The 24,765-nt window shown below is 39.7% G+C and overlaps 1 protein-coding gene across 2 annotated transcripts in view; it reads left to right on the top strand.

The window, feature by feature from the left end:
- Positions 1-201: 201 nt before the first annotated feature.
- The window catches only part of HPS3 (Hermansky-Pudlak syndrome 3), a 38,329-nt gene continuing 13,765 nt past the window's right edge, over positions 202-24,765 (top strand). The window contains exons 1-10 of one of the 2 annotated variants that reach the window (XM_012642888.1): positions 202-520; positions 9,087-9,581; positions 10,123-10,294; positions 10,393-10,478; positions 12,483-12,669; positions 16,858-16,993; positions 19,384-19,538; positions 20,885-20,993; positions 23,076-23,257; positions 24,118-24,298. In XM_012642888.1, the coding sequence (XP_012498342.1) occupies positions 304-520; positions 9,087-9,581; positions 10,123-10,294; positions 10,393-10,478; positions 12,483-12,669; positions 16,858-16,993; positions 19,384-19,538; positions 20,885-20,993; positions 23,076-23,257; positions 24,118-24,298 (1,920 nt within the window). In that variant the 5' untranslated portion in view covers positions 202-303. The remainder of the gene's footprint in view (positions 521-9,086; positions 9,582-10,122; positions 10,295-10,392; positions 10,479-12,482; positions 12,670-16,857; positions 16,994-19,383; positions 19,539-20,884; positions 20,994-23,075; positions 23,258-24,117; positions 24,299-24,765) is intronic. The other variant, XM_012642889.1, reaches the window with a different exon arrangement.

Raw genomic sequence — 24,765 nt, 5'->3', positions numbered from 1 at the left:
GCCGCGAGCTGAGCGTAGAACCCCGGCGAGCTCTGGGGGGCGGGCCGAGGCGCGGAGACCCAGGGCCCGGCGAAGCGTGAGGGCGGGCGGGGCCCGGCGGTGCGAACATTCCCCCACCTCCCACCACGCCCCGCGGCGGTCTCTTTAAGAAGTGGAACTGCAAGCCGGGCAGGCTGGCGTTCACGTGACCGGGCGCCGCACGCTAGCTCGCGGAAGTCCTCCGCGAAAGGCGCTGGGACTCCTGGATGCCCTGCGGCACAGGCAGGCAGGCTCGGCTGAGCTGGCCCGCAGCCGGCCGCCGCGATGGTGCAGCTGTACAACCTGCACCCGTTTGGGTCGCAGCAGGTGGTGCCCTGCAAGCTGGAGCCCGAGCGGTTCTGCGGCGGGGGGCGCGACGCGCTGTTCGTGGCGGCGGGCTGCAAGGTGGAGGCGTTCGCCGTGGCGGGCCAGGAGCTGTGTCAGCCGCGGTGCGCCTTCTCCACGCTGGGCCGGGTGCTGCGCCTGGCCTACAGCGAGGCGGGTGAGTAGGCGGGAGGGCCAAGGGGCACTTTGCCGCGGCTTGGGGCCTCCTCCCTAGCGGACCGACTGTGCTGGCTGCCGCTTTAGGTGGGGAAGGGACTTTGTGCTTCCCGGAACTTGCCGAATGGTCTCGAATGGTCTCGCTGGGTCTGGCCGCTGATTACTTAACGGTGCACTGAGCTGTGCGGTTGTCCCGGGCAACCAAAGGTGTGAGCCACCTTCTGGTGGGGCGGGATGCTGACTGCTCCTTCTCATCTTGGTCCTTGCCAGAAAGGCCTGTGGTTGGGTTCCACTCATTCCAGACACTTAAACAAAAACCCAAACATAACTCTTTTAGTGTAGAAAATATCAAACACACGTAAAAGTGGAAGTAGGGAAAATAGTACTGTATCCTGAATCCCAAGCTACTCGCAGCTTTAACAACTCATGGCATTTTTTTTTGTAAGTCAAGATCTTGCTAGAATGCAGTGGCGTTATCATAGCTCACTGCAACCTCAAATTCCTGTGCTCAGGCGATCATCCTGCCTCCCAGCGAATGGCTGAGATTCTAGGCTCCTGCGACCACACTGGCTTGATTTTTCTCTTTGTTGTAGAGACAGAGTCTCACTGTGTTGCTCAGGCTGGTCTCAAACTCCTGGCCTCAAACGATCCTTCTGCCTTTGCCTCCCAAAATGTTAGGATTATAGGTGTGAGCCACCACACCTGGCATAACCAGTCCTTTTACATCTATACCTCCATCTACTTCTGGTTGGTTTTTGAAAGCTCAGATTATGTGCTGATTTTTAAATGTACTCAGGACTCAGACCTCCCTCCCACCTCCTCCTTAGACAGCTGTAGGAGCAGCCACTACTCTCTTCCACCAGAAATGTGAAGCAGCACCAACGGGGCACTGTGTGGGTGTATCTGTATTTCAGAAAAAGCCAACATTTAAAGATAAATGTTTGGCCGGGCGCGATGGCTCACGCCTGTAATCCTAGCTCTCTGGGAGGCCGAGGCGGGCGGATTGTTTGGGCTCAGGAGTTGGAAACCAGCCTGAGCAAGAGCGAGACCCTGTCTCTACTAAAAATAGTAAGAAATTAATTGGACAACTAAAAATATATAGAAAAAATTAGCCGGGCATGGTGGCGCATGCCTGTAGTCCCAGCTACTTGGGAGGCTGAGGCAGGAGGATCGCTTGAGCCCAGGAGTTTGAGGTTGCTGTGAGCTAGGCTGACGCCACGGCACTCACTCTAACCAGGGCAAAAGAGTGAGACTCTGTCTCAAAAAAAAAAAAAAAAAAGATAAATGCTTTTTCAGATTATGGAAGAATTCATCATAGGATTCTTTTAACTGCCTAAAAACACTTAATTTTGACTCGTACTTTATAAGAGGGGTGTAAAGTGCAGTATTTGTGGTGGAAAAGCTGGTGGCTGTGGTCCAACAAAGTGGAGAGCTTGAAGCTGGAGGATTGGAGATGTGCCTCTAATCCTTACTCTACAGCTGATTCATTGTAAGTTTATAGAAACCTTTGGGTCTCAGTTTCTGTTTTTTTAAAAAAAAGTAAGTTGAATTATTATAAGAGATCGGTGATTTCCAGACACTGGGATTTTTTGAATCAATTAAAAACTGTGAGGCTACCATCCGTAGTATCTGACTGGTCATTTTGTCAGGTTAAGATGTATGTAGGCATACCTTGTTCTATTGTGCTTTGCTTTATTGCACTGTGCAGGTATATCGTGTCCTTTTACAAATTGAAGATTTGTGGCAACCTTGTGTTGAGCAAGTCTATCAGCGCCATTTTTCTCACAATATTTGCTCACCTCATGTCTCTGTCACATTTTGGTAATTCTCGCAATATTTCAAACTTTTTCATTATTATATCTGTTATGGTGATCTGTGATCAATGATATTTGATGTTAGTATTGTAATTGTTTTGGGGTGCCACGAACCACATACATATAAGACCAGGAACTTAATCATTAAAATGTTGTTTATACTCTGATTGTTCCACTGACTAGTGGTTTCCCATCTCTCTCTCTCTCTCCTTGGGCTTCCCCATCCCCTGAGACAAAAATATTGAAATTAGGCCAATTAATAATCCTCCAGTGGCCCCTTAGTGTTGAAGTGAAAGGAAGAGTTGCAGGTCTCTCACTTTAAATCTCAAAAGCTAGAAATGATTAAGCTTGGTGAGGAAGGCATGTGGAAAGCTGAAACAGGCTGAATAAAGCTAGTCTTCTTACACCAAACACTTAGCCAAGTTGCTAGTGCAAAGGAAAATTTCTTGAAATTAAAAGTACTATTCCAGTGAACACATGCATGGTAAGAAAGTAAAACAGCCTTATTGCAGATATGCAAAAAGTTTTAGTGGTCCAGATAGAAGATTAAACCAGGCACAACATTCCCTTAAGCCAAAGTCTAATCCAGAGCCACGCCCTGACTCTGTTCAGTTCTGTGAAGGCTTAGAGAGGGGAGGAAGCTGCAGAAGAAAAGTTTGAAGCTAAGGGAGGTTGGTTCATGAGGATTAAGGAAAATGGTCTCCATAACATTAAAGTACAAGGTGAAGCAGCAACAAATAGAAACTGCAACAAGTTATCCAGGAGATCTAGCTAAGATTGGTGGCTGCACTAAATAGATTTTCAATGTAGCCCAAACAGCCTTCTATTGGAAGATGATGCCATCTAGGACTTTCCTAGCTAGGGAGAAGTCAATGCCTGGCTTCAGAGGACAGGCTGACTCTCTTGTTAGGAGCTCATGTAGCTGGTGACTTTAAGTTGAAGCCAATGCTCATTTATGATTCCAAAAATTCTAAGGCTTTTAAAACTTATGCTAAATATACTCTGCATGTGCTCTATAAATGGAACAACAAAGCCTAGATGATAGCACAACTCTTCACAGCATGGTTTACTGAATATTTTAAGCCCATTGTTGAGACTTACTGCTCAGAAAAAAAGATTCCTTTAAAAATATTACTACTCATAACAATGTACCTGATTACCCAAGAGCTCTAATGGAGATGTACGAGGAGATGATTTTTTTTTTTTTTTTTAAGACAAGGTCTCTTCACTCTGCTGCCTTGGCTAGAGTGCAGTGGTGTCAGCATAGCTCACTGCAACCTCAAATTCCTGGGCTCAAGTGATCCTCCTGCCTCGGCCTCCCCAGTAGCTGGGGCTACAGGCTCATACCACCACACTTGGCTAATTATTCTATTTTTTTTGTAAAGACAGGGTCTTGCTATTGTCCAGCCTGGTCCCCAACTCCTGGCCACAAGCAGTCCACCCTCCTTGGCCTCCCAAAGTGCTAGGATTACAGGCGTGAGCCACCATACCCAGCCTAAATCGACTTGACTATAGAGCTCTTTTTTTAAAAAAAAAAAGAGAAAAAAAAATCCTTTTAAATCTCTTGTTATCAGATTTTAGCCAAGATAAACAGCCAGTATTTCTGAATTTTGAATTTTTTTTTAACCAATGTTGTCCTCCTAAGTGAAACTAATAAGCCTTCATCAAGGTTATGACTTAAATAAGGACACAAAGGCAGCTCTGAAGAGGTGCAAGGCAATCCTCATGAGATGTGGACCCACACCAAAGACAGTCCAAAGAAAAGAAAGTTTTGCTAGCCACAAATGGGGTACAACCCACATTTCTTTCCAGCCATATTTTCTAGGGTCTTGGTTTCTCAGCTGGCTATCTATACACAAAGGCCCCAAAGCCTCACGTGACCCCCACAGATGGAAGAAGACAGGAAATCAAAGCTGTCCCTAGAAGGGAAAAGGATAAATATCAAATGGGTGCTCCAAAAAGTCAAAAGTCACACAATTAGCAAACCAAGAGGTACTGGTTCCCTGACCAGGGATGGAACATGGGCTGCAGTAGACTACAAGGTGGGGGCAGCCTCATGAATGTTGTTTTTATGCTTGCATGGATGTCCATTGTACAGTCCATGGATCAAGGAGTAATTCTGACTTTCAAGTCTTACTATATAAGAAATACATTTCATAAGGCTATATCTGCCACAGATATTGTGCCCAGATCCATCAGAGGAATCACTAAATTGCATACCTTCTGGAAAGGATTCACTGTTCTAGATGTCATTAAGAACATTTGTGATTCATGAGAGGAGGTCAAAATATCAAAATGAACAGTTTGGAAGAAGTTGATTCCAACCCTCATGGGTGACTTTGAGGGGTTCAAGGCTTCAGTGGAGGAAGTAACTGCAGATGTGGTGGAAATAGCAGGAGAACTGGAATTAGAATTGGAGCCTGAAGACGTGACTGAATTGCTGCAATCTCATGATAAAACTTGAATGCATGTGGAGTCACATCTTTTGGATGAGCAAAGAAAGTGATTTCTTGAGATTGACTCTATGCTTGGTGAAAGATGCTCTGAACATTGTTGAAATACAACAAAGAATTTAGAATATTCCATAAATTTAGTTGATAAAGCAGTGACAGGGTTGGAGAGGATGGACTTCAATTTTAAAAGAAGTTCTTACTCACATGGGTAAAATGCTATAAGTAGTATTGCATGCTACCGAGAAATCTTTTGTGAAAGGAGTCACTTGATGCAGTGAACTTCATTGTTGTCTTATTTTAAAAAGTTGCTGCAACCACCCCAACCTTAAGCAACCACCACCCTTATCAGTCAGCATCCTTCAATAAGGCAAGACCCTCTCCACCAGCAAAAGGATTATGACTCACGAAAGGATCTGATGATTGTTAGCATTTTTTTAGCAAAGAAGTATTTTTTGATTAAGGTATGTACATTGTTTTTTTAGACATTATGCTATCACACACTTAATAGACGATAGTGTAGTGTAAACATAATTTTTATATGCTCTGGGAAACCAAAAAATGTGTGACTCTCTTTATTGCGATATTTGCTTTATTGCAGTGGTCTGGAACCAAACCTGCAATATCTCCAAGGTATGCCTATGCTAAAAAAAAAAAGAAAAGAAAAAAAAAAAAGTCCTACCATTACTGTCGCCATTATTTATAAAAGAAAAAAAATAAAAAAACGAAACACTTGGCACCAAACATTGGATACCTTTAGCTTTCTGAGCAACTTACTCTGTTGTCATTGTTTTTTCTTTTTGCCTAATGACATCATCAGGGGACTACACTGGTTCACAGACCTGTTTGAAAACCACTCATTAGCTCTGTAAATTCCTTTACAGCAGGAAGATTCTGATTTCGATATTCTTATGAAATCCATCTTTTATGGTCATACCTTTTACAGTATTGGTAGATTTCCCCACCCCATCCCTTTTTAGGCTTAGGCATTAGGCATAGGAACCTTCAAGTTCTATTGAGTGTCAGATTCACCAGTTTCAACTTGTGTGTGTGTGTGTACCTGTGAGAGAGAGAAGGAGAAAGAGAGAGAGATACAGACAATATGTTTACATGATTTGCCCTATTCTCCCAAATGGACATTTATTCTAGAATTTGAAGTGGCAGGCATTATGTAAACCTCTAGGTTTCTTGCCTGTCAGTAGTGATGATTCCTGGGATCCAGAGATGGCCACCGCCGGTGCCTAAGAATCACTTGGGAAGCTTTAAAAAATCCCCATGCTTTGGGCTCACACCCTCAGAGATATTGTGTTTCCCTGGGTTGAGGCCAGCATTGGGATGAGTTAAATGTTTAGCCAGGATTGAGAACCACTGGTCTAGAGGCCCACTGGCTGCAGGACACGTGGTAACCTCAGTGAGGCCTAGCAGGACAAAGAAGTTTTTATAATCCACTTGGTTGCCTTAAAGAAAGCTCAAGAGTCATGTGGGATGGCATTAGTATCATGGCTCATATGGCTCAAGGGTAATTTTCAGTTCAGGATTTGAGCTTCAGCCCCTGGGTACAGCTCCTTTAATATCCACACATAATTGAACACAAAATAGGGCTGACTCACACATAGTTGAACACAAAATAGGGCTGACCTCCTGGCTATGCTGATATTCAGATGAATTATTTTCCACTTCTCAGCTTTTCCCTTTTGGCCCCTTCATCCCATTCACAGTAACTGGAACATGGGCATTCCTGCTCTCAGTGCTCAGTTGTCCTACTCTGTAGCAAATCTCCCCCTGTCAAAAATGGAATCTTAAATCAGCCATTTATATTTACTGTAAACACTTTGCAAACAAAAAACCAAACACCACATGCTCTCACTTGTAAGTGGGAGCTAAGCAATGGGTATGCGTGGTCATACAGAGTGACATAATGGACATTGGAGACTCAAGGGGGAATGTGGGGAGGTGCAGGATGAAAAATTATCTGTCGAGTACAATGTACACTATTCAGGTGATGGGTACACTAAAAGCCTAGACTTCTCTACTATACAATTCATCCATGTCACAAAAAACCATTTGTACCCCCTAAATCTATTAAAATTTAAGAAAGTATTTTATAAAGGAAAAAAAATGTTTTGTAGGTCTTTTACCCAAACGGAAAATATTTCAGGGTTTTGTTGTTGTTGTTGTTGTTGTTAAATCTCTCATTAGCTGAAAACTGTTATAAAATTTGGGGTTGTTAGGAAAAAAGTAGGCAGAAATTTTGAAGGATGGGGGCCCATATCATCATCAGTAAGGGAAAATTTAGGCTTTTTATGTGACGGGAAGAAGAGGGAGACCTGAGAACTCCCCATTCTTGAGAGAGAAAGACCTAGTGTTTGGGCGACAGAGTGCTTGTAGGAACCTTTGATGCTGGACACTGTTCATGGGGTGTGTGGGGACGGTGGGGCAAGGAGGACAGGACCACGTGGCTCTCATTGCCTGTCCTTTAGCACAAATGTGCTAAACCAGCCCTAGCGTATCCACCCTCCCCTCCAAGCCCTATCTTCCCTCAACTTCTCTGAAGTCTTAAAACATATTTGATGCCTCATGTATTTGTCTTCTGATGTCAGTTTTGTCAAAGAGAATGCAATCTCTTCCATAATCTGATATTACTGTTGACCAGATTTGTGATCCTACTATATAAAAAGGAAAGTTTACTTACTTTAAAAATCAGTAAGTCTATGGTAGGCCTCTACAACCATGGATTCAACCCACTACAGATTTCGTAAGAAGGAAAAGATTACATATCTAACTACATAAAAATTGTATGGTAAAAGATGCCATAAGCAAAGTCAAAATCAAAGGATAGATTACCAAAACCTGTTTATTATGCATGGCCGACAAAGGGTTAATATCCCATTTACCTAGAAAGCCGTAATTCCTTGATTAGAAAAACAAATCAACAACCTAATAAAAAATGGACAACTTCCAGAAGAGAAACTATCATGGCTGTTAAACATGGGAAAAGATGGCCAGCTTCGTAAGTGGTCTGGGAAACGTAAATTGTAATAGTCATGGGAGTCCCTGTTTTCCGATCAGATAGAGTCAGTGCTAGTGAGCATATGAGGAAACAGGTGTGTTCAAACAGCGCCACTGGCAACACGAACTGCTGTTATCTAATTATGGTAGTAATCTGGCAACACTCATTACACTTTAAAGTGCGCCCGACCTTTGGCCAACATTCTCTCTTTTGGGAATCTTTGCCATTAAAACAAACACCCCAGTAGGTATAGACCTGGATAAGTATAGACCTCTTTATTACAGCGTGAAGCGTAGTGGCAAAAATACTGGAAATATTTGAGTATATATCAACTGAGGAATTGTTGAATGAATTATGGCACATGTATATATGGGATATTTTAAAGATATTGAAAAGGATATTAGATGTCCATATATCAACCTGGAGGGAAGGGTTTATTGATAATTTTTAAAAAGCAGATTGTTAAATATATTTAGTGTGATTCTATTTTGGTTAAAAAAAACAAAACGAGAAACCAAAGAGCAAGAAACTAGAAAACCACTCTGTGATCTATGTTTATATGAGACAAAGGGGTTGAAAGGCCCACACCAGGCAACCTGTCAACATTGGGTCCTCAGGGATAGGACTGCAGGAGGGAGATCATTATGCTTTCCATTTTGCCTCTCTTTACTACTTTACCATTTTGACTTCTCACAACTAATATCTGTTAGTTTTATAAGTTAAGAAAGCTTATACAATAACCCTCCTCTCCCCCCCAAAAAAAAACAAAAAAAGAAAGTTCATACAATGAACAGTTAAGAGAAAATTAACTTGGATTTATATTTGGTTTAATATTTTCAGCTTTATCGTATTTCTCGTAGTTGTGACTTTTGTGGGAGGGAGAGGGGTTAGAGTGCAAGTTCTGCTAACCTCAGAGTTCCTTAATTTATACCTAATTTTAAGGTCACACTAATACTGTTGAACTCTTTGTCAGTAGAGCTTTGTTGGAGCTGTAGATTTAGAGCTACAGTAAACACTTAGAGTTAACATAGGGAATAAAATGTGAACTTTCTATGTTACATAGATAATTAAGACACTACAGTGGAGAGATGGGGAGAGATTGTATTTCAGAATCTCAATGCCTAAGGTCAGTTAAAAATGCAACTAAGATTTTGTTGCTTAGGGTTTTGTTCTATTCAGTCTTTAATTCAACCATTCGTGTTAGGATTCATTAATAGTTCTATTTCATGGCAGTAAGGTAAGTGGTTGTGTTTCCAATTACAAATTCTAAGTATAATCTTATTTCCATCTCAGGAGACTATTTGGTAGCAATTGAAGAGAAAAACAAAGCTACCTTTCTGCGTGCTTATGTGAACTGGAGAAGTAAAAGGACTGAGAACTCTCGAGTGTGTATTCGAATGGTTGGGCATAATGTGGAGACACCCTTCAGCGAAAACTTCAGAGACCAGATGTCTATTCTTGAAATGCCACTTTCTGAGGCTCCCTTGTGCATTTCCTGTTGCCCTGTGAAAGGAGATCTTCTTGTTGGCTGCACAAATAAGTTAGTCTTATTTAGTTTGAAGTATCAGATCATCAATGAGGAATTCTCAATATTGGACTTTGAACGTTCTTTAATTATACACATAGCTAATATCACTCCTGTCGAAATTTCTTTTTGTGTTGGATATGTCGGTGTCATGTCAGACTTAGAAGTTTTAATCCTAAAACTAGAGTTAGACCCTAAAAATGGAGAGAGAGTTCACCACCATCCACGTAAGACCAGCAATCCAATGAAACAGACAGAAGAAGGTAAATGATGAATTTAACTTGCTTTCTTGTTTTGGGTATGAAGAAAACCTTTACCTTTGGCAGTTTCTGAAGGGCTCTATTATATATGGTATCAGCCACATTATTTATAGATTTAGTTATTCCTGTTTCATGGGATTTGAGTTTGTGATCTGGCTGTCCGGATCTCATGTTGTACCTTGTAACTGTATTTCTGTGTATATTAGTCAACAGAAGTAATGGAACAGTCGCAGATAGATAAGCAGTTTCTAGTCCCTTAAGTTAGTAACACCATCTCTGCATTCCAGTTTCCTCATGTGTAAAATGGGAATGATAATACCTATCTTGTGGTACTTTATCAGTTCTTGTGGGGAATAAATGAGCAAGTGCTGAGGATTTTCAAAACCACAGTTCCTTCTAAATATATGAAATGCGTGTGTATATAACTAAATAAAATTACTATGTATCTACTTAATTGGTGGGAGGATATTGTGAAATCCAATTTTCATTTAAGCAGATAATAGTACTTAAAGTTGTTAAACTCTTAAATTTTATTTTTTTTAAGGTATCAGTAATGAACTTTCACAGCTTGAGTCAGATGATTTTGTTATCTGCCAAAAGCCCATGGAGCTTCTTGGTAAAAAAAGCGAACAGTCCGGATTATCTGTTACACTGGAATCTACAGGATTAGCTGATGAACAACTAAAGTATTTCCACATTCAGCACCTGCTCTACAGGTATTAGATAGCTTTTTATTTACCAGCACTGAATATATATGTATCTGCTTAAAGTACATGGAAATTACATTTCTCCCTCTGTCTTTTTCAACTCATAGACGTTTTGCTCCTGATGTTTCATCCTATGTCTTGCCTGATGACATCAAGTTGCATTCCCTCCAGCTGCTACCCATTTACCAGACAGGTAAGTATGACAGTGCAGGAGTGTGACAGTGCAGCGAGGTACAAGGGCTGTGGATGGGGAGGGGAGACCACTGTGGGTGATAGGTTTCGTTCTTCCACTGAGTCTCCCTGTGGCCCTGGACAAAGTCCTTAGCAAATACCTGTGAGCACCAGAAAGGGAAGTCATGTCTGCCAGGAGAAGTCATGGAGAGAGTGTGATAGACAGAATGCATTTCCCTTTTTGAAATGGTCTCTAGGTCCAGAAAGGGAACATCAGAGCTCTGTTAGAACTGAAGTGTATCTGTGTTCTAGCTCGGTATCTGGCAAAGCTTCTTACAGTGGCCTTCTGAGCAAGATGGGAAAATGTGGACTGAATGGAAATTCAGAGTAGTGGTTTTCAATCCTGCTGCACGTCAGGCTTACCTGCATACTGTTAAAAAAATATTGATGCCCAGATTCTACATGCTGGATATTCTGACTTAATTGGTCAATTATGGGGCCTAGGCATCAGTATTTTTCAAAAGTTCCCCAGGAGTATAATGGGCACCAAGATTAAGAATTACTAATAGGCTCTGCACTCAGTCCTGGCCTGCTTAACATCTTTAGATGTTGTCTAGAAAAAGATATAAATATTACTCCAATTAAATGTCTTTATTACCTTCATTTCTTTCTTTCCTTACTGAATATTTATTGAGTACCTAATATGTTGAGTATTGTGCTGAATACTGGGGAACCAACAGTGAGCAAAGTGCCTATACTTATGGAGCTAATTGGCAGGGGAAGGCAGACATTAATCGAATAATCACAAAAATCACAATTTTACCCTGAAATGTGTGCTCTGTGGGAAAGGAACCCCGGTGTAATAGCCTATAACAAAAGACCCTGACCTCAGACCTCATCTTGAGGTCAGGGAAGGCTTCTTGAGGAAGAGGATGTGAAGAGTGAATTGGGCTGACTCGGGAACAGTGGTTGGTACAGGGGAGGGGAAGAGAGCCGTCCAGGCAGAGGAAGCAGCAAAAGTTGCTGCTGAGGGAAAATCATGTTTGAGGAACTGAAAGAAGCCAGACTGGGGAGAGCAGAGCAAGGGAGAGGAGGTGTGAGACAGGGCTGGAGACCAGACGGGGCCCATGGCCATGTTAGAGGGTCAGCTCTTTTTCCAGTGAGCTTCCCATAGCATTTGGAATAAAAATCCCCAATCCATTCCATGGCCTACGTGACCCTTACTCTGAGCTCATCTTGTCCGACTGTCACCTTGCTTACTATTCTCCATCCATAATGACCTTTCTCTCTTCCTCAGGTATGCCGAGTGTACTCTTACCTAAGACTTGTTATTTGCTCTTCTTGTGCTAAGAAGTGTGTTTCCTTAGATCTTGTGTGACAGGTGCATTCAGGTCATTCAGCTCACAGCTGAACTGTAACCTTACCGCAGAGGACTTCCCTGACCTCTTAATTTAAAATCTCCTTTATGCACACACTGTGGAGTTTACTTGTTCATTCCTCATTCCAGTCCCCATGACTAGAATGAAGGCTCTGTGGAAGCACTTACCTTGTCTTGTACACTGTTGTATCCCTAGAACTCGGAATAGCAGCATTTAGTAGGTACCTGATGAATATTTACTAAATAGACAAATGGTGATGTGTGTTTAAGCTAGGCCCTAATGGATGAGTAGAATTTTTAGAAGATGGAGCTTTTGGTAAGATATTACATAAGAGGAACTAGTATGTGCAAGGTGTAAAATTATGTGTGTTTGGAGATTAGTGAGCAATTCTGTTTGGCTAGAGCACACGTGGGAAGAAATAAAGAGGGAAGAAATAAAGAGAGAAAAAAACTGAGCATTTGGCTTTGGACAAAATGTGGAGAGTGCAGAATTGGACTTCTGATATTCATGGGTGTGCTTGAAGAGTGTCAGTCAGAAGAGTACTTTTTAAAAAATTTTGGTTATAAAAAATTTCAAACAGAAAGTAGTATTGATTCTTTCCCTTTATTGGTTTCCTGGTATTTATTTCTTTCATTTTTTGCATGCAGGTTCTTCTGATGGAAAAAAATTGTCTCAGGAAAAAGAGTTGCTGAGTCTCTTTTGTTTTTTCTCCTTACCTCATGTGGGCTATCTCTACATGGTTGTCAAATCTGTTGAATTAATGTCAGTCTACCACTATCCAGAGAAGTCTCAGCAGGCGGTGCTCACGCCGCAATTCTTGCACGTCATTACAAGGTACTGTTACAGTGTCACTTGCTGGCCTTCCAGGCACTTGTTTTTCTGTAAATTTTTGAGGTGCTGCCTAAATATTTAACTGAGAATTGTGTGAACTCATAGAGAGCACTGTAATGAGTTACATTTATCTTTTCAAAGCTGTTTTTTGATGTCATATACCTGCCTTTGCAATGCCAAAGATTTAGACTCTGGTTTTGTCTTTGTTTTATTTCCTTAGACTGGGTGGGGATCCTTGTAAGGAAGTATAACATTCTTCATGAAAGAAGGTTTTTATAGGGAATTCTAATGAAAAGTCACTGGGGCCAGACAGGGCATCTTTTTAAATTTCTTTTTAGATTTCCTAAATCTTTTTTCACTACTACCATATTTTTTTTCCATATGAATCAAGTTATTTCATAATGGTTTAGAACTGTGAAGGAACCAGAAAGATGATTTGATTCTACTCCCTAATTAGTATATATAGGGAAATAGAGAGAGGTTGGGATTGGCCAAAGGTATGTACTAATTAGTAGCACATGTCTTCTGAGTAGCCTTACCCTGTTATGCTGGCATGGAGGCTGGGTTCCTGAGCAGGAGTTTGATCTTACTTCCTTTTATTTCAGCAGTAAGTGATGCTTTTGGTTCTGTTTCCTGTTTTTTGAGCTTAGATTATGTTCAAGGCATTGCCTTGTGCCCTCTGACTAAGCAACCGTGAATAAGGTACACCAGCTGCTTTCTAAAACAATATAAGAAAAGGTTAGGGACATGATACATACAAGGGCCACAAACACTAGGAGTTTCGTGAAAAATGTCTTAAGACTTCATGAGAGTGCTGTAGGCACTGGGAGGAGGGAAATTACTTCTGTCTGAGTCATGTGGGAAAGTTGCAGATGGGTGGTTGTGTTTGAAATGAGTCCTGAAAGCTAGCTAGAATTGTGATGGATGGAGATTGGAAGAGATGGGCGTTGTAGATAGAGGAAGACCATAAACAAAGGCTATGTCCAGTTTTTTAGGAACATCTAATAATTAACTGCACAAGGCAGTGATTTTTTTTCCCCCAGCTGAGTGGTAGTATCAGAATCTCCAGCAGGTGCTAGAGTATATTTCTAACTGCAGAGAACTCACCTGGAGATTCTGATATCCACTCTTAGTGGTCATGTTCCCCTTTCCTTCTGATTTCTGGTGTACCGAGAAATGCTGCTGATGGGAGTGTGTTTCTTAAGTGAACAATGTGGAGGTAGCTAGTCTTCCCAATTTCCAAAGTGTTGTGTAGTGATGTTCTTTAAATATGAAGAAGCTGAAAAGTAGAGAAGTGGTGAAAATAATGCTTGACAGAGAGCTCAAAGCTTTGAAAATTAAACTAAGGAATTTTTTAAGGTTTTGACCAGAGAAAGTGATGTGATCACAACATTGCTTTAGGAAAATTAGTGGTGGCTCTTGTGAAGGAAGGATCAAACCTAGATAAATAAGCTATTGAAATGGTTCAGGCAGTGATGTTAAGGAGCTCTACTTGGTAGCAGGAAAGAAGGATGGATAGGAGAGTCTTCAGCAGAGAGGGATAGACTTGGTGTCTGATGGAATAACAGGGATGGAAGAGGCATGAAAAATCCCACCAGGGTTTTGAGCCTGCTTTTATGAAACAATGGAGGCTGGTGTAATGTGGGGCGAAAGAAGTTAGGTTTAGACATTCGAGTTTGAGATGTTTATAGACTATTGAGAGGGAATGCTAAGTAGGCTTTTGGATACATAGAGCTGTATATTAGGTTAGAGAAGAAAGCTTAGAAGTTTTGATATCATCAAAAAAGAGCTGATTATCAAAGTAGTGAGCATGGCCCCAAGAGTGTGTAGACGAGGAAAAGTTGTTGGAGAATTAAACTCTGGTGAAGGTCATGTTTAGTAAGCAAGAGGAGAAAGAGAAAGATCTTTAAGGATGCAGAAGAACTAGGAAACGATAGCATGTCAGAAACCAAGAAAAAGGAGAGGGAAAAAGAGGAAATAAAAATATTAATTTCTGTCCCAAAATATTGATGTGAAAGATTATCCGTCTTTCTCCTTCTGATTGTATACATGTACAGGACACTGAGAATTTCATGAGTGAACCCATTCCATTTATTACCCCATGTCTCTTATGTATAAGTCAAGGACTAATTTCTTATGTGGAGTGCTGAAAACATGGTTTTATGAGGGTTTGAAAGGACTTATAATTTGTGGATTTTTGACTGCCTCCAGGTAGAAAATTTTTGGAGTTTTCTTAATATCAGCACCAGAGACACTCTGATATCATTAACCTGACCGCGGAACCATTAGACATTAGAATAGCAGTTATACGTAAATTCAGATTCTTAATAAGGTCCCACACTCCTATATTTAAAATTCTATATTGTTGAACTCATTTATACATATTTTTTATTTTACCCAATAGATAAAGATTTAAGAAAAATCTTGTCCCAGGTACTGCGAACACTATTTGGGTGATGGGCACACCTATAACTAGGACTCAAGCATTATGAAAACGATCCGTGTAACCTAAGCATTTGTACCCCTTTAATATTTTGAAATAAATTTTTGAAAAAGTTAAAAAAGAAAGAAAAATCTTGTCCCAATAAGGTTTATTTTGAGAAGTTTCTTGAAGATTGGTATGTTTACATACCTAAAAAAAGCATGTTGCAAAATTTTTTTGTAAGAATCAAGGAACAAAATAAAATCATGTAAAATGCCAGCCTTACAGAAATATATAAGTAAGAAAGCCTTCCATGAAAGCCTACTCCCCAGAGTCAACTGTATATACAATTGGTATGTATTCATCCAACTTTTTTCTTTACAGTACATGTATTACTATGCCTTATTTTTTACAGATGTGGATCATACTGAGTACACTGTTCACTAACTTGCTGTTTTGCTTAGCAGTAGAGTGTATCTTGGATGTCTTTCCATGCCAGCACGTTTCTGTTTATCTTCTCTCATACTTATACTTAGTATTTTAACAATAGCCAACAAGCTGGGTTCCTACAGGTGGAGGTGAGTCAGAGGACCATGCCTTTATCTTTCTAGAGCATGAAGGTCATTTATCTTTGCAGTCATATCAATTCTCAACTGTGATTCTGGCCCCACTGCAGGTGATTTTTTTGCTCCCCACTCTCTCAGTTTACTTCCAAGACTGCTAACTGCTCCAGGTTTGTAAGTGGTGGTGCTGCTGTCCCAGTGATTGTCAGGACTCCAGAGGTTATTTCCTAGAACTTTGCAGAAATGGACAGAGGTGGCCATGGGCTGAGGCTGAAGTGGAAGCACCAACAGGTGGAGAGAGGCCTAAGTATCTCTTTCCTACATTGTGCGGTCTCCCAGCTGAAAATGTCAGAATGCCTTTCTTGTTGAAGTATTTCTTTTACTTGAATATAACTATTAGGTTTGCTTTAGTCCTTTTTTTTTTTTTCCCAAAGAGTTCATTTTTATTTCTCTCACTTTCTAGTTTATTTTTAAAAATGATTCTTGTGAATCCACAACAGATAACCGAGCATCTATTGTGCACTTACTGTGGGGTCCCAAGGTTCTTTTACTGTGCAGAAGCAGCTTGGAGCTGTGGAAAGAGGTAAAGGAATATATGGAGTCAGGAGACCTGGGATATAATTGGCTCTACTCTCCGGAGAGGACTTGGACCAGTCATGAACCTTCCATGCTCTGATCTTTAAAATAAGCTGCTGGTGTAGGTAATTCTGTAGGTTCCTTCAGACAGTCTTTCATTTTCAGTCCTACCACCGAGTTTGTGGTTTGCATAGTCTAATTGTGTTGCCCAGTGTAATCCAGGATGAATTTCATCTTGAGATGGGTGAGGTAGAATAGTCAGGAAACAGGTTCTAATCTTGGTTTTGATAGTAAGCCATCTGTATCTTGAGCAGATACTGGGAGGCATCATTTTATTTGTAAAATGAGGACATTGACCCAAATCCTTGGTTCTTAACTGGGGGTGTACATCAGAGTTACACATGGAGCTTCATCAAATTACACATGCTAGATTCAGCCTCTGGAGATTTTGATTAAGTACGGGTGAGGTGAGGATCAGTTACATGTTTTTTAAAACACACCACAGGGATTCCGAGGCACTCTCTTGTTGAGAAGCAGTTTAATTTGGCAAAATTTGACAAATACTTGAGTCTTCTTCAACCTCCTGCCATTGCCCTGTTTGCCTGTGAACATCCCCCCGCTCTACTGTAGGCATGTTGGTTATTGGCCTCCACTTTGCTCAGCAGTCTCCCTCCTCTTCCTCAGCAATAACCTGCAGTGTTTCACGGTGCGGTGCAGTGCAGCGGCAGCTCGTGAGGAGGACCCATACATGGATACCACCCTGAAGGTTAGAACTGGCTTCTGAAGACAGTGAAACCTTAAGACCAAAAAGGAACATATGAATGCTTACAAATTTGCTCTTAGGCCTAAGCTTGGTGAGGAGTAAAGGTCTTAATGTTGTTTTACGTATTGAATTAGAACTTTTGGATGTAAGATAGTAAAAGCATTTTGTGATTCGTGGTTTAGTTGACAGTTTTTAAGATTGCTTTGAAAACATTTCATTCAGTTGGTTCAGTGCATAGTTTTTAAAGTTTGGTAAAGCATATGTATAGTGTAAATTTAGAGAGAGCTGTTCACAACTGTAATATACTATTTTATTTTTTTAATAGAAATCTTGGTGGCAGTTGTACAGAGCTGTTAATCAAACAAGAGCACAAAATTGAATAAAATGCATTAAAATGATTTATTTATACTATTATAAATAGTATAACACACTTAGACATTAGATATGCCTATAATTCTTTTGTCATTTTACAAGCCTTCTGTACTTAATCTGAGTTAATGGATATGCTACATCAATAACCTCATTTTTAGTGAGAAGTAATGTGCTTAGTCTCTGAAAAGCTCTTACCCACAAAATAAACGCGGGCATTTTTATGACGAAACTCTGTTTTCTGACCTTGAATTTCTTTTCTCAGAAATATACTGATCATTTGCATAATATTCATCTATGCTATTTCACCTCTATAGTATAAGCTATTTGAATGGCTAATTGTTATGAATATACATACTGCAAGAAACCCCCAAATCATGATGGCCTATATTTCAAAAGTTGGTTTATGTCTACTTGGAACCTGGAATGCCTTTTTCTGTAAAAATAAGCCTTCAATAATGATGGTTATATGAATAAACCAGCCCCTGTGGAGTGCCTGATGTGTCTGAGGCACTCTCCCAGTCCCTGTCACCCACATTGCGTTTCATGGAAAGCGTGGTTCTTAAGTTCTCAGTGACTCTTTTTTTGGCCATGGCCTGCCTGTAGTTTTCTGTTGCTGACCAGGCTAACGGCCTGCCTTCAGCCTCTTGGGAAACCAGATTTTCTGTGCCTTTATATGTGTACACACGTAGCCTTTTAAAGAGATTATTTTTAAAAGGGGTTGTTTTCCTAGTAAAAATGGAAAGGTGACTAAGATTACAAAAAGCTTCCATTCTTTGTTTCTCTCTTTGTTTCCCCCACCTTGCCTTTTTAAACCCGAGAAAGACACAAGCCTACATAGGGGTGATGGTGCACTTTAGGGTATGTAATAGATTGAAGTAGGATCAAGCCGCATTTGAAAATCATAATTCCACATCTTTTCAGAGTCTCAAACCAGAGGGAAGGAAAAAAGAGGAGACCAAAGTGAGGGAACAGGCAAGGTGGGCAGCTGGTGGGACATGCTGCCCTTGAGTCCAGTGGAGATGGAAGAGGGAAGGACAGTGATGGTCACGCCGTATCGCTCATGCTTCCCTGCAGCTCTACCAGTTCTGAAGTCCTCGATGCCACCTGAACGAGCACACATTTAGCGTGCTTGCTGACTCGGCATTGAGAACTGTGATGGCTGAAAAAGGTTTCACAACCTCAGAGTCTGGTGGAAAGAGCATGTGGTCTTTATCTCCCTTTCCTTTAAAATTCTGGCCCCTTAGTGCTAGGCAAGGCCACTTGAACTATTTTTAGAAATGAAAATATAGACGAAGGTATTTCCCCTATCACTTTGTACAAAGGGACAATGAAGATGACCTCAGGATCAAGACAGCATTAATGAACAAGAGCTCTCAGAAAGCTCTTCCAGTGTCTTTCTTATCCATTCTTCTAGAATTAATGGTCCCTTACAGGAGCAGGAGCTGGCTCTTCCAGTTTATCTGACATGCCCTGGCCTGTCAGCTATTCCAGGCATGGTTCTCACCTAAGGGGCTAACAGGGGTATCCAAACAGACATACAAGCATTTCTTGTACACACCTATCCATAAAGAAACCATTTTATGTACCTGTGTGCAGTACAGTGTCCCTTCATAGTGTCTGATTTTGCCTAGAAACTCCTTTTGGGCATATCCCCGAGCCAGCCCACTATTGGTGGTGATTTCTGGGCTGGCAACTTACTGGCCCAGGGTTGCTCTCCACTAGGGCTCTGTGGAGTCACTCTGTAGGGCATGTGCAGGAGTTCCTACACTGTGGGACCCTCTTTCTTCTTTTATTCAATCAACAAATACTGAGTTTGTTGACTGAGTAGCTTTATAAAATAGATGTTGTTTATATAGGTTTAGATAACCTCCTTACTGTGTTAAGAATAGGAATTAGAGGGTTTTTTTGGGGGGGAAGGGGAGAGCAGAAGAGATTTTATCAAATAAGCAAACTGATTTTTGAAAATTAAAGTTTGTGTGCTTTTTATTCCTTGGTTAAATTTGTGATTTTTCCTTTACTAGGCTTGCCCACCTGTCAGTATGGATGTCTGTGCTTTAAGAATACAGCTTTTCATAGGCTTGAAAGCCATCTGTCACTTTAAAAACCACATTATACTTTTGACTAAGGCAGATGCTGAGGCCATTCCAGAGAGAAGAGAGTCACCCAAGAGGCTTCTGTAAGCATCTCCTCACCGCCAGGCATTCCTGCTAAAGTTTCTGGAGTGAATTGTAACTTTTTTGTGTGTGTCTTGGAAAAGTGTTCTTTTTCCAGAGAAAGAAAAGAAGGTTCTAATGATCTCTATAGTATCCTTTGTCGTTGACCTTGGAGCTTTTAGAAGAAAATGAATTATAAAATAGTTTCGGTAAAAATCAGTGGTATTTTAGATAAGAAGTTAAAGGATATGCTTTTCTATGTCATGAATAGAAAAGACAGGGCCTGTAATGCCGATCCAAACTATAAGACTGTTTACCATTTTTCTCTTTTGATCTTTCCATAGTTATATTTTTATTCAAAGATTATTTTCTGGTATTGCAAAAGAAATTAATAATGCATTTTCTTACCTTAAAGCACATTCTTGATTTATAGATATGTACTGATCTACCTTAAAATAAAATTGCTTTTTGATGACGTTAATTCCTCGTTAACTCTTAGGGTTTCTGCTTTCACATTATTTAGAATAGAATGCTAAATTCCAGACTAGTTTTGCTTGTATTTGATGTTTTCTCTACTGCGAACTTAGTGGTAGAGAATGCAATCTAATTTGAACATTTCTTTAAGGAAAATTTAATCAAGAAATAAATCTGCTTGCGGGAAAGAAGCATATAATGTATTCATCTTTCAAGTCCAACATAGGTTTTTATTTTTAGTATAAGCTTTTATTTCTTCAAATTGTTTGCACCTGTGCTTTGTTCCACCAACAGAAATCAGAGGTTGACTGGTCACTTAGAGTGTACACAAAGTGGTCTGAGACTAACTGATCCTAAAAGCTTTCTGATGAGAGGAAAAACGATTTGTAGTCTTTCACATTTGACATTCTAAAATTACCTTATTTTTTAAGTGATTTTAAACATTCTGATTTATTTGAAAATTTATTTGACCAAAATATTTTCAAATATTATATACTAAAGAAAATGTATCACATAGCGAAAGCAAGAGATAAGATAGTGCTTTAAGCAGACTTACAGTTTTTTGTGTCTTCTGCCATGGGCACAGGGACTTTGACAGCCAAGGTTCTTTTTCTTTCAATGGACCTTGCCTGTTCTTTGAACTTATTGCTCATTTAAAAATACTTGTGGAGTGAATTGGAAGCAATTGGTTTATCAATGCATAATAGTTATAGAATATTAAATGCTGTAGGCCTAAACTAATAGTCTATAAAAATAGACTACAGCTAATCACTGAAGAAAACACCTAATGAAAATGATTTCACAGTTATATTATTTTATGGTATCTAATATTTACTACTTAAAACTGTCATTTATTAATGTGTCTTAAATTTCTTGTCCTTTGTTTTGCTTTTAGTTCTAGAAAAGATACCAGTGTTAAGATCAAAATACCTCCTGTAGCTGAGGCTGGGTGGAATTTGTATATTGTGAATACAGTCTCACCAGTGCAACTGTACAAAGAGATGGTACTTTTTTTAAACTTCTGATTCTTATAATTTACAGTGAAATTGATAATCAGAAATTGATTCTAATTATCATACATTCAGGATGCCACAGCAAACCAGCTTCCAGACTCTGACCGTGTAGTCTGTATCTTTCTACACCTTCTTGCTTTCATAGCTTCTGACATTTGAGGAACCAGTAGAAATTACCTTCACAAAAATAACACTCCCTTATTCATACCCATCCTCCTAAGAGGATCAATTAGCCAGTCTAAACATAAATAGCCTTTGACCTTCTCTTTGAATCCTAGCCAAGAGAACCATGAAATTGAGCTAAAAGAAATCTAAGCTCATTTATCCCTTTCCCATGCTTCTTCCTTGAAATATTAGCAGATTGTCTCAGGGCTGCAGCATTGTCCTGTGGGGAGGGTCCCAGAGTGGGCATCCTTGTTCCTATTCTAAGAGTAATAGCTCCCTACTCATCTTTGGCAATTATTTTAATTCTGTATTTTGAAACATTTCAAACTTAAAGAAAAACTGCAAGAATAACAACAGTATAAAGAAAACCTTTTATTCCCCACACAGATTCACCCACAGTCAACATTTTACTCCCCATTTGCTTCCGTTTTTTTATTTTGTTGCTGTTTTTGTTTTTGGCACCTTGGGTTTTCTAAGACACACACACACACACACACACACACATTTTTTCTGATCCATTGGAAGGTAAATTGTATGCATCATAGCCTTTTGCCCCTACGTACTTCAGCGTATATTTTCTAAGAGTCAATACAGTCTCTTGCATGACCACAGTACAGTCATATGCTTCAGTAAACTTAATGTTGACACAATACTTAATCTAGTCTATGGTTCCCATTCCAGTTTTGTCAGGTGACCCAATAATGACTTAATAGCATTTCCACCCCACCTCTTCTAGTCCAGGATCCACTGTGGGATTAGATGGTATATTTAATAATCATGTCTCTTTAGCCTCCTTGAATTTGGAATGTTTCTACAGCCTTTCTTTGTATTTTATGACATTGACATTTTTGAAAAATATAATTTCCCCTCCACTTTTTTTTTTTTTTTTTGAGGCAAGATGTCCCTCTGTTGCCCTCGCTAGAGTACATTGGCATCATCATAGCTCACTGCAATCTCAAACTCCTGAGCTCAAGTGATCCTCCTGCCCTCAGTATCCCACATAGCTGGGACTACAGGTGCTCACCACCACTCCCAGCTAATTTTTTTCTGTTTTTGGTAGAGATGGGATCTCAGTCTTGCTCAGGCTTTCTTCTTCTTCTTCTTCTTTTTTTTTTTTTTTTTAACGATTAGACTCAGACTATGCATTCTCAGCCAGAATATTATATAGATGATGTGGGGTTTTTTTAGGTTATCACATCTGGAGACACATGATGTTCATCCACCCCTCGTTGGTGATATAAATTTTGATCATTAGATCAAGGTGTCGCCTGATTTGTATCTGACATTTTAATGCTGATAATTATATTAGCTTTGCCCTATCTTTTTAGTCTTGCTTAATTCAAAGTCTTAGACTTCACTTAGGTGATTTGACTACAGGAGTTTGAATATACTGATTCAGTCAGATTAGCTACTGATAATTTGTGTGAGCCCACTGTGTGTTATGGAAATAGATGTGATAGAACCTAAACTCACCAACTGAAACTAAAATAAAGGAGGGATACTCTTTAAAATACAGAGTTAAATCATGGAGCTTTTTTTTTTTAAAAAAAAAAAAAAGTTAACCATTTCAAATACGTTCACTAGTCTTACCAAATTGGGGTCAATTTATTGCTAAGTTAAATGGTATTACTAGTATTACAGTGCTATTTGGACCTTCTATAATGATTAGAGCTATTTAACAAGGTAGTATTTATAATTATGTGTGCATTAAACTGGCTCACAGATGGTGGGGAATAAAGCACTTCAGGTAAGGCCCTATCAAAATAGTAAATAATCACATACTTACTTTTAGGGTTTAATATGTCCAAATATTAACTTTACTAACAAAATGTATAGATGTTCTTAAGAACTGGGAAGCTTTTGGGAGTTTTTCTTCAGCAACATTAGCATTTGTCTTTTTTGTTTTAGGTGGACTATAGTAATACCTACAAGACTGCCAAAACCCAGAGCTGCATTCATCTTCTCAGTGAGGCTCATCTGTTAGTGAGAGCTGCCCTGATGGATGCCACTCACCTGGAACCCGGGGAGAAAGCAGAACTTCTGGAAGTATTTAAGGAAAGCTGTGGGCACCTTGGGGACTGTTACAGCAGGTTGGTGACGCCTCTTGGAACCATGTTACAGAAACCATCTTGAAGTTTTGGTGTACTGGTTAGCTTTTCCATGTCTGGTAGTTACCTGATAAATGATATAATGCATGAGGGGAGGTGGTTCGTTTATTCACTTCTTCCACAAGCATTTATTGAATGCATACTGTTTGCTAGGTACTGTGCTAAGCTTAGAGATACAAAAATGAATGTGACCCATTCCCTGCCTGCAAGGAGTTGCAGTTTATTAAATGAGCAGTAAGTTTAGGTTCATGAGTCTCCCACTGCTTAATTTAGGAATTTAAAGATTTTTTTTCAGGCCTTGAGGTGCCCATAACCAGTGAAAATCCCTGAAACAGCTGTATTACTGGTTTATTGTCTGTTAGCTTAAGAGAGAGATGCCAGTTAGACAGTCTGTGATTTGAATCTTAGCAGTCAGTGCTTTTATTGATGTCAGAAAGGAACGCTAGGATGAATAGTGCTTTTATTTTTGAGAATGATGTTTACAAATTTTTTGTATATGATTGTTTTAGGGACTTGGTTGACCCATATAAATGATTATAAATTAATACAACAGACTTTTCCTACCTATAAACACCATTATTTTAGAGCTACATCATGAATATTAAAATTCACTTACTGAATTGTTTTTATATTTTTATTATGAGCAAGCAAACAGAAACTACATTAATTGGAATAACTTTGTAAAATAAAACATAGGAATTTGTTCCTATTACTAATGACAGTAGAAAAGTATTTTGAAATCTGTGTCCTCTGGAAAGTGTTATCTGTTATATTTTCGAATGTGGTAGATATCCAGGCTTCAAAATTACAAATTTGAGGTTTTTTTATTTCCTTCCCTTTAGGCTTGACACCCAGCATTCTCACCTCACCTTGCCGTACTATAAGATGTCTGGTTTGTCTTTGGCCGAAGTTTTGGCCCGCGTGGACTGGACAGGAGAGGGTGCATCACAGAAATATGAGAGGGGATTAATCTTTTATATTAATCATTCACTTTGTGAAAACCTGGATGAGGAATTAAGTGAAGTGAATATGGTTTTTTATTTATTATATTTAATATTTTTAAGTTTTAATTTTAGTAATTTTATTTAATACCATTTAGAAGTTAAGTTCCAAATATTTTTATTCTTTGATATTCTTCTTTTTTCTTTTTCTAAAAAAGTAATGTGCTTTTTTCTTCATTAACGATCATAGAATTATATCTTGGAAAAGAACTGTGGGTCATCGTCTCATGCTTTCTCATTATGTAGACAGGGAGATGTGATCTTTCGCGGTTGAATGACCTGCTCAGTGACAGCAGCACGTCTTTAGAAGAGTGACTCAGAGTGTGGGCCTTGCCTGCCTTCTTCCCATCCGCAATCCTTCCCACAGCCTTAGTTCTCCGTTTCTCCAAGTGTCCAAAACTTCACTTAGAGAACCTTCACCTAGTGACTTTAGGACATTATTATCGATCTATCTATATATTTTTTGAGGCAGGGTCTTGCCATGTCACC

The sequence above is a fragment of the Propithecus coquereli genome, unplaced genomic scaffold, assembly GCF_000956105.1.
Source record: "Propithecus coquereli isolate 6110/MARCELLA unplaced genomic scaffold, Pcoq_1.0 Scaffold19, whole genome shotgun sequence".
Taxonomy (NCBI): domain Eukaryota; kingdom Metazoa; phylum Chordata; class Mammalia; order Primates; family Indriidae; genus Propithecus; species Propithecus coquereli.
Note: the sequence above shows the minus strand (reverse complement) of the source record. Positions and strands in the feature narration are given on the sequence as shown.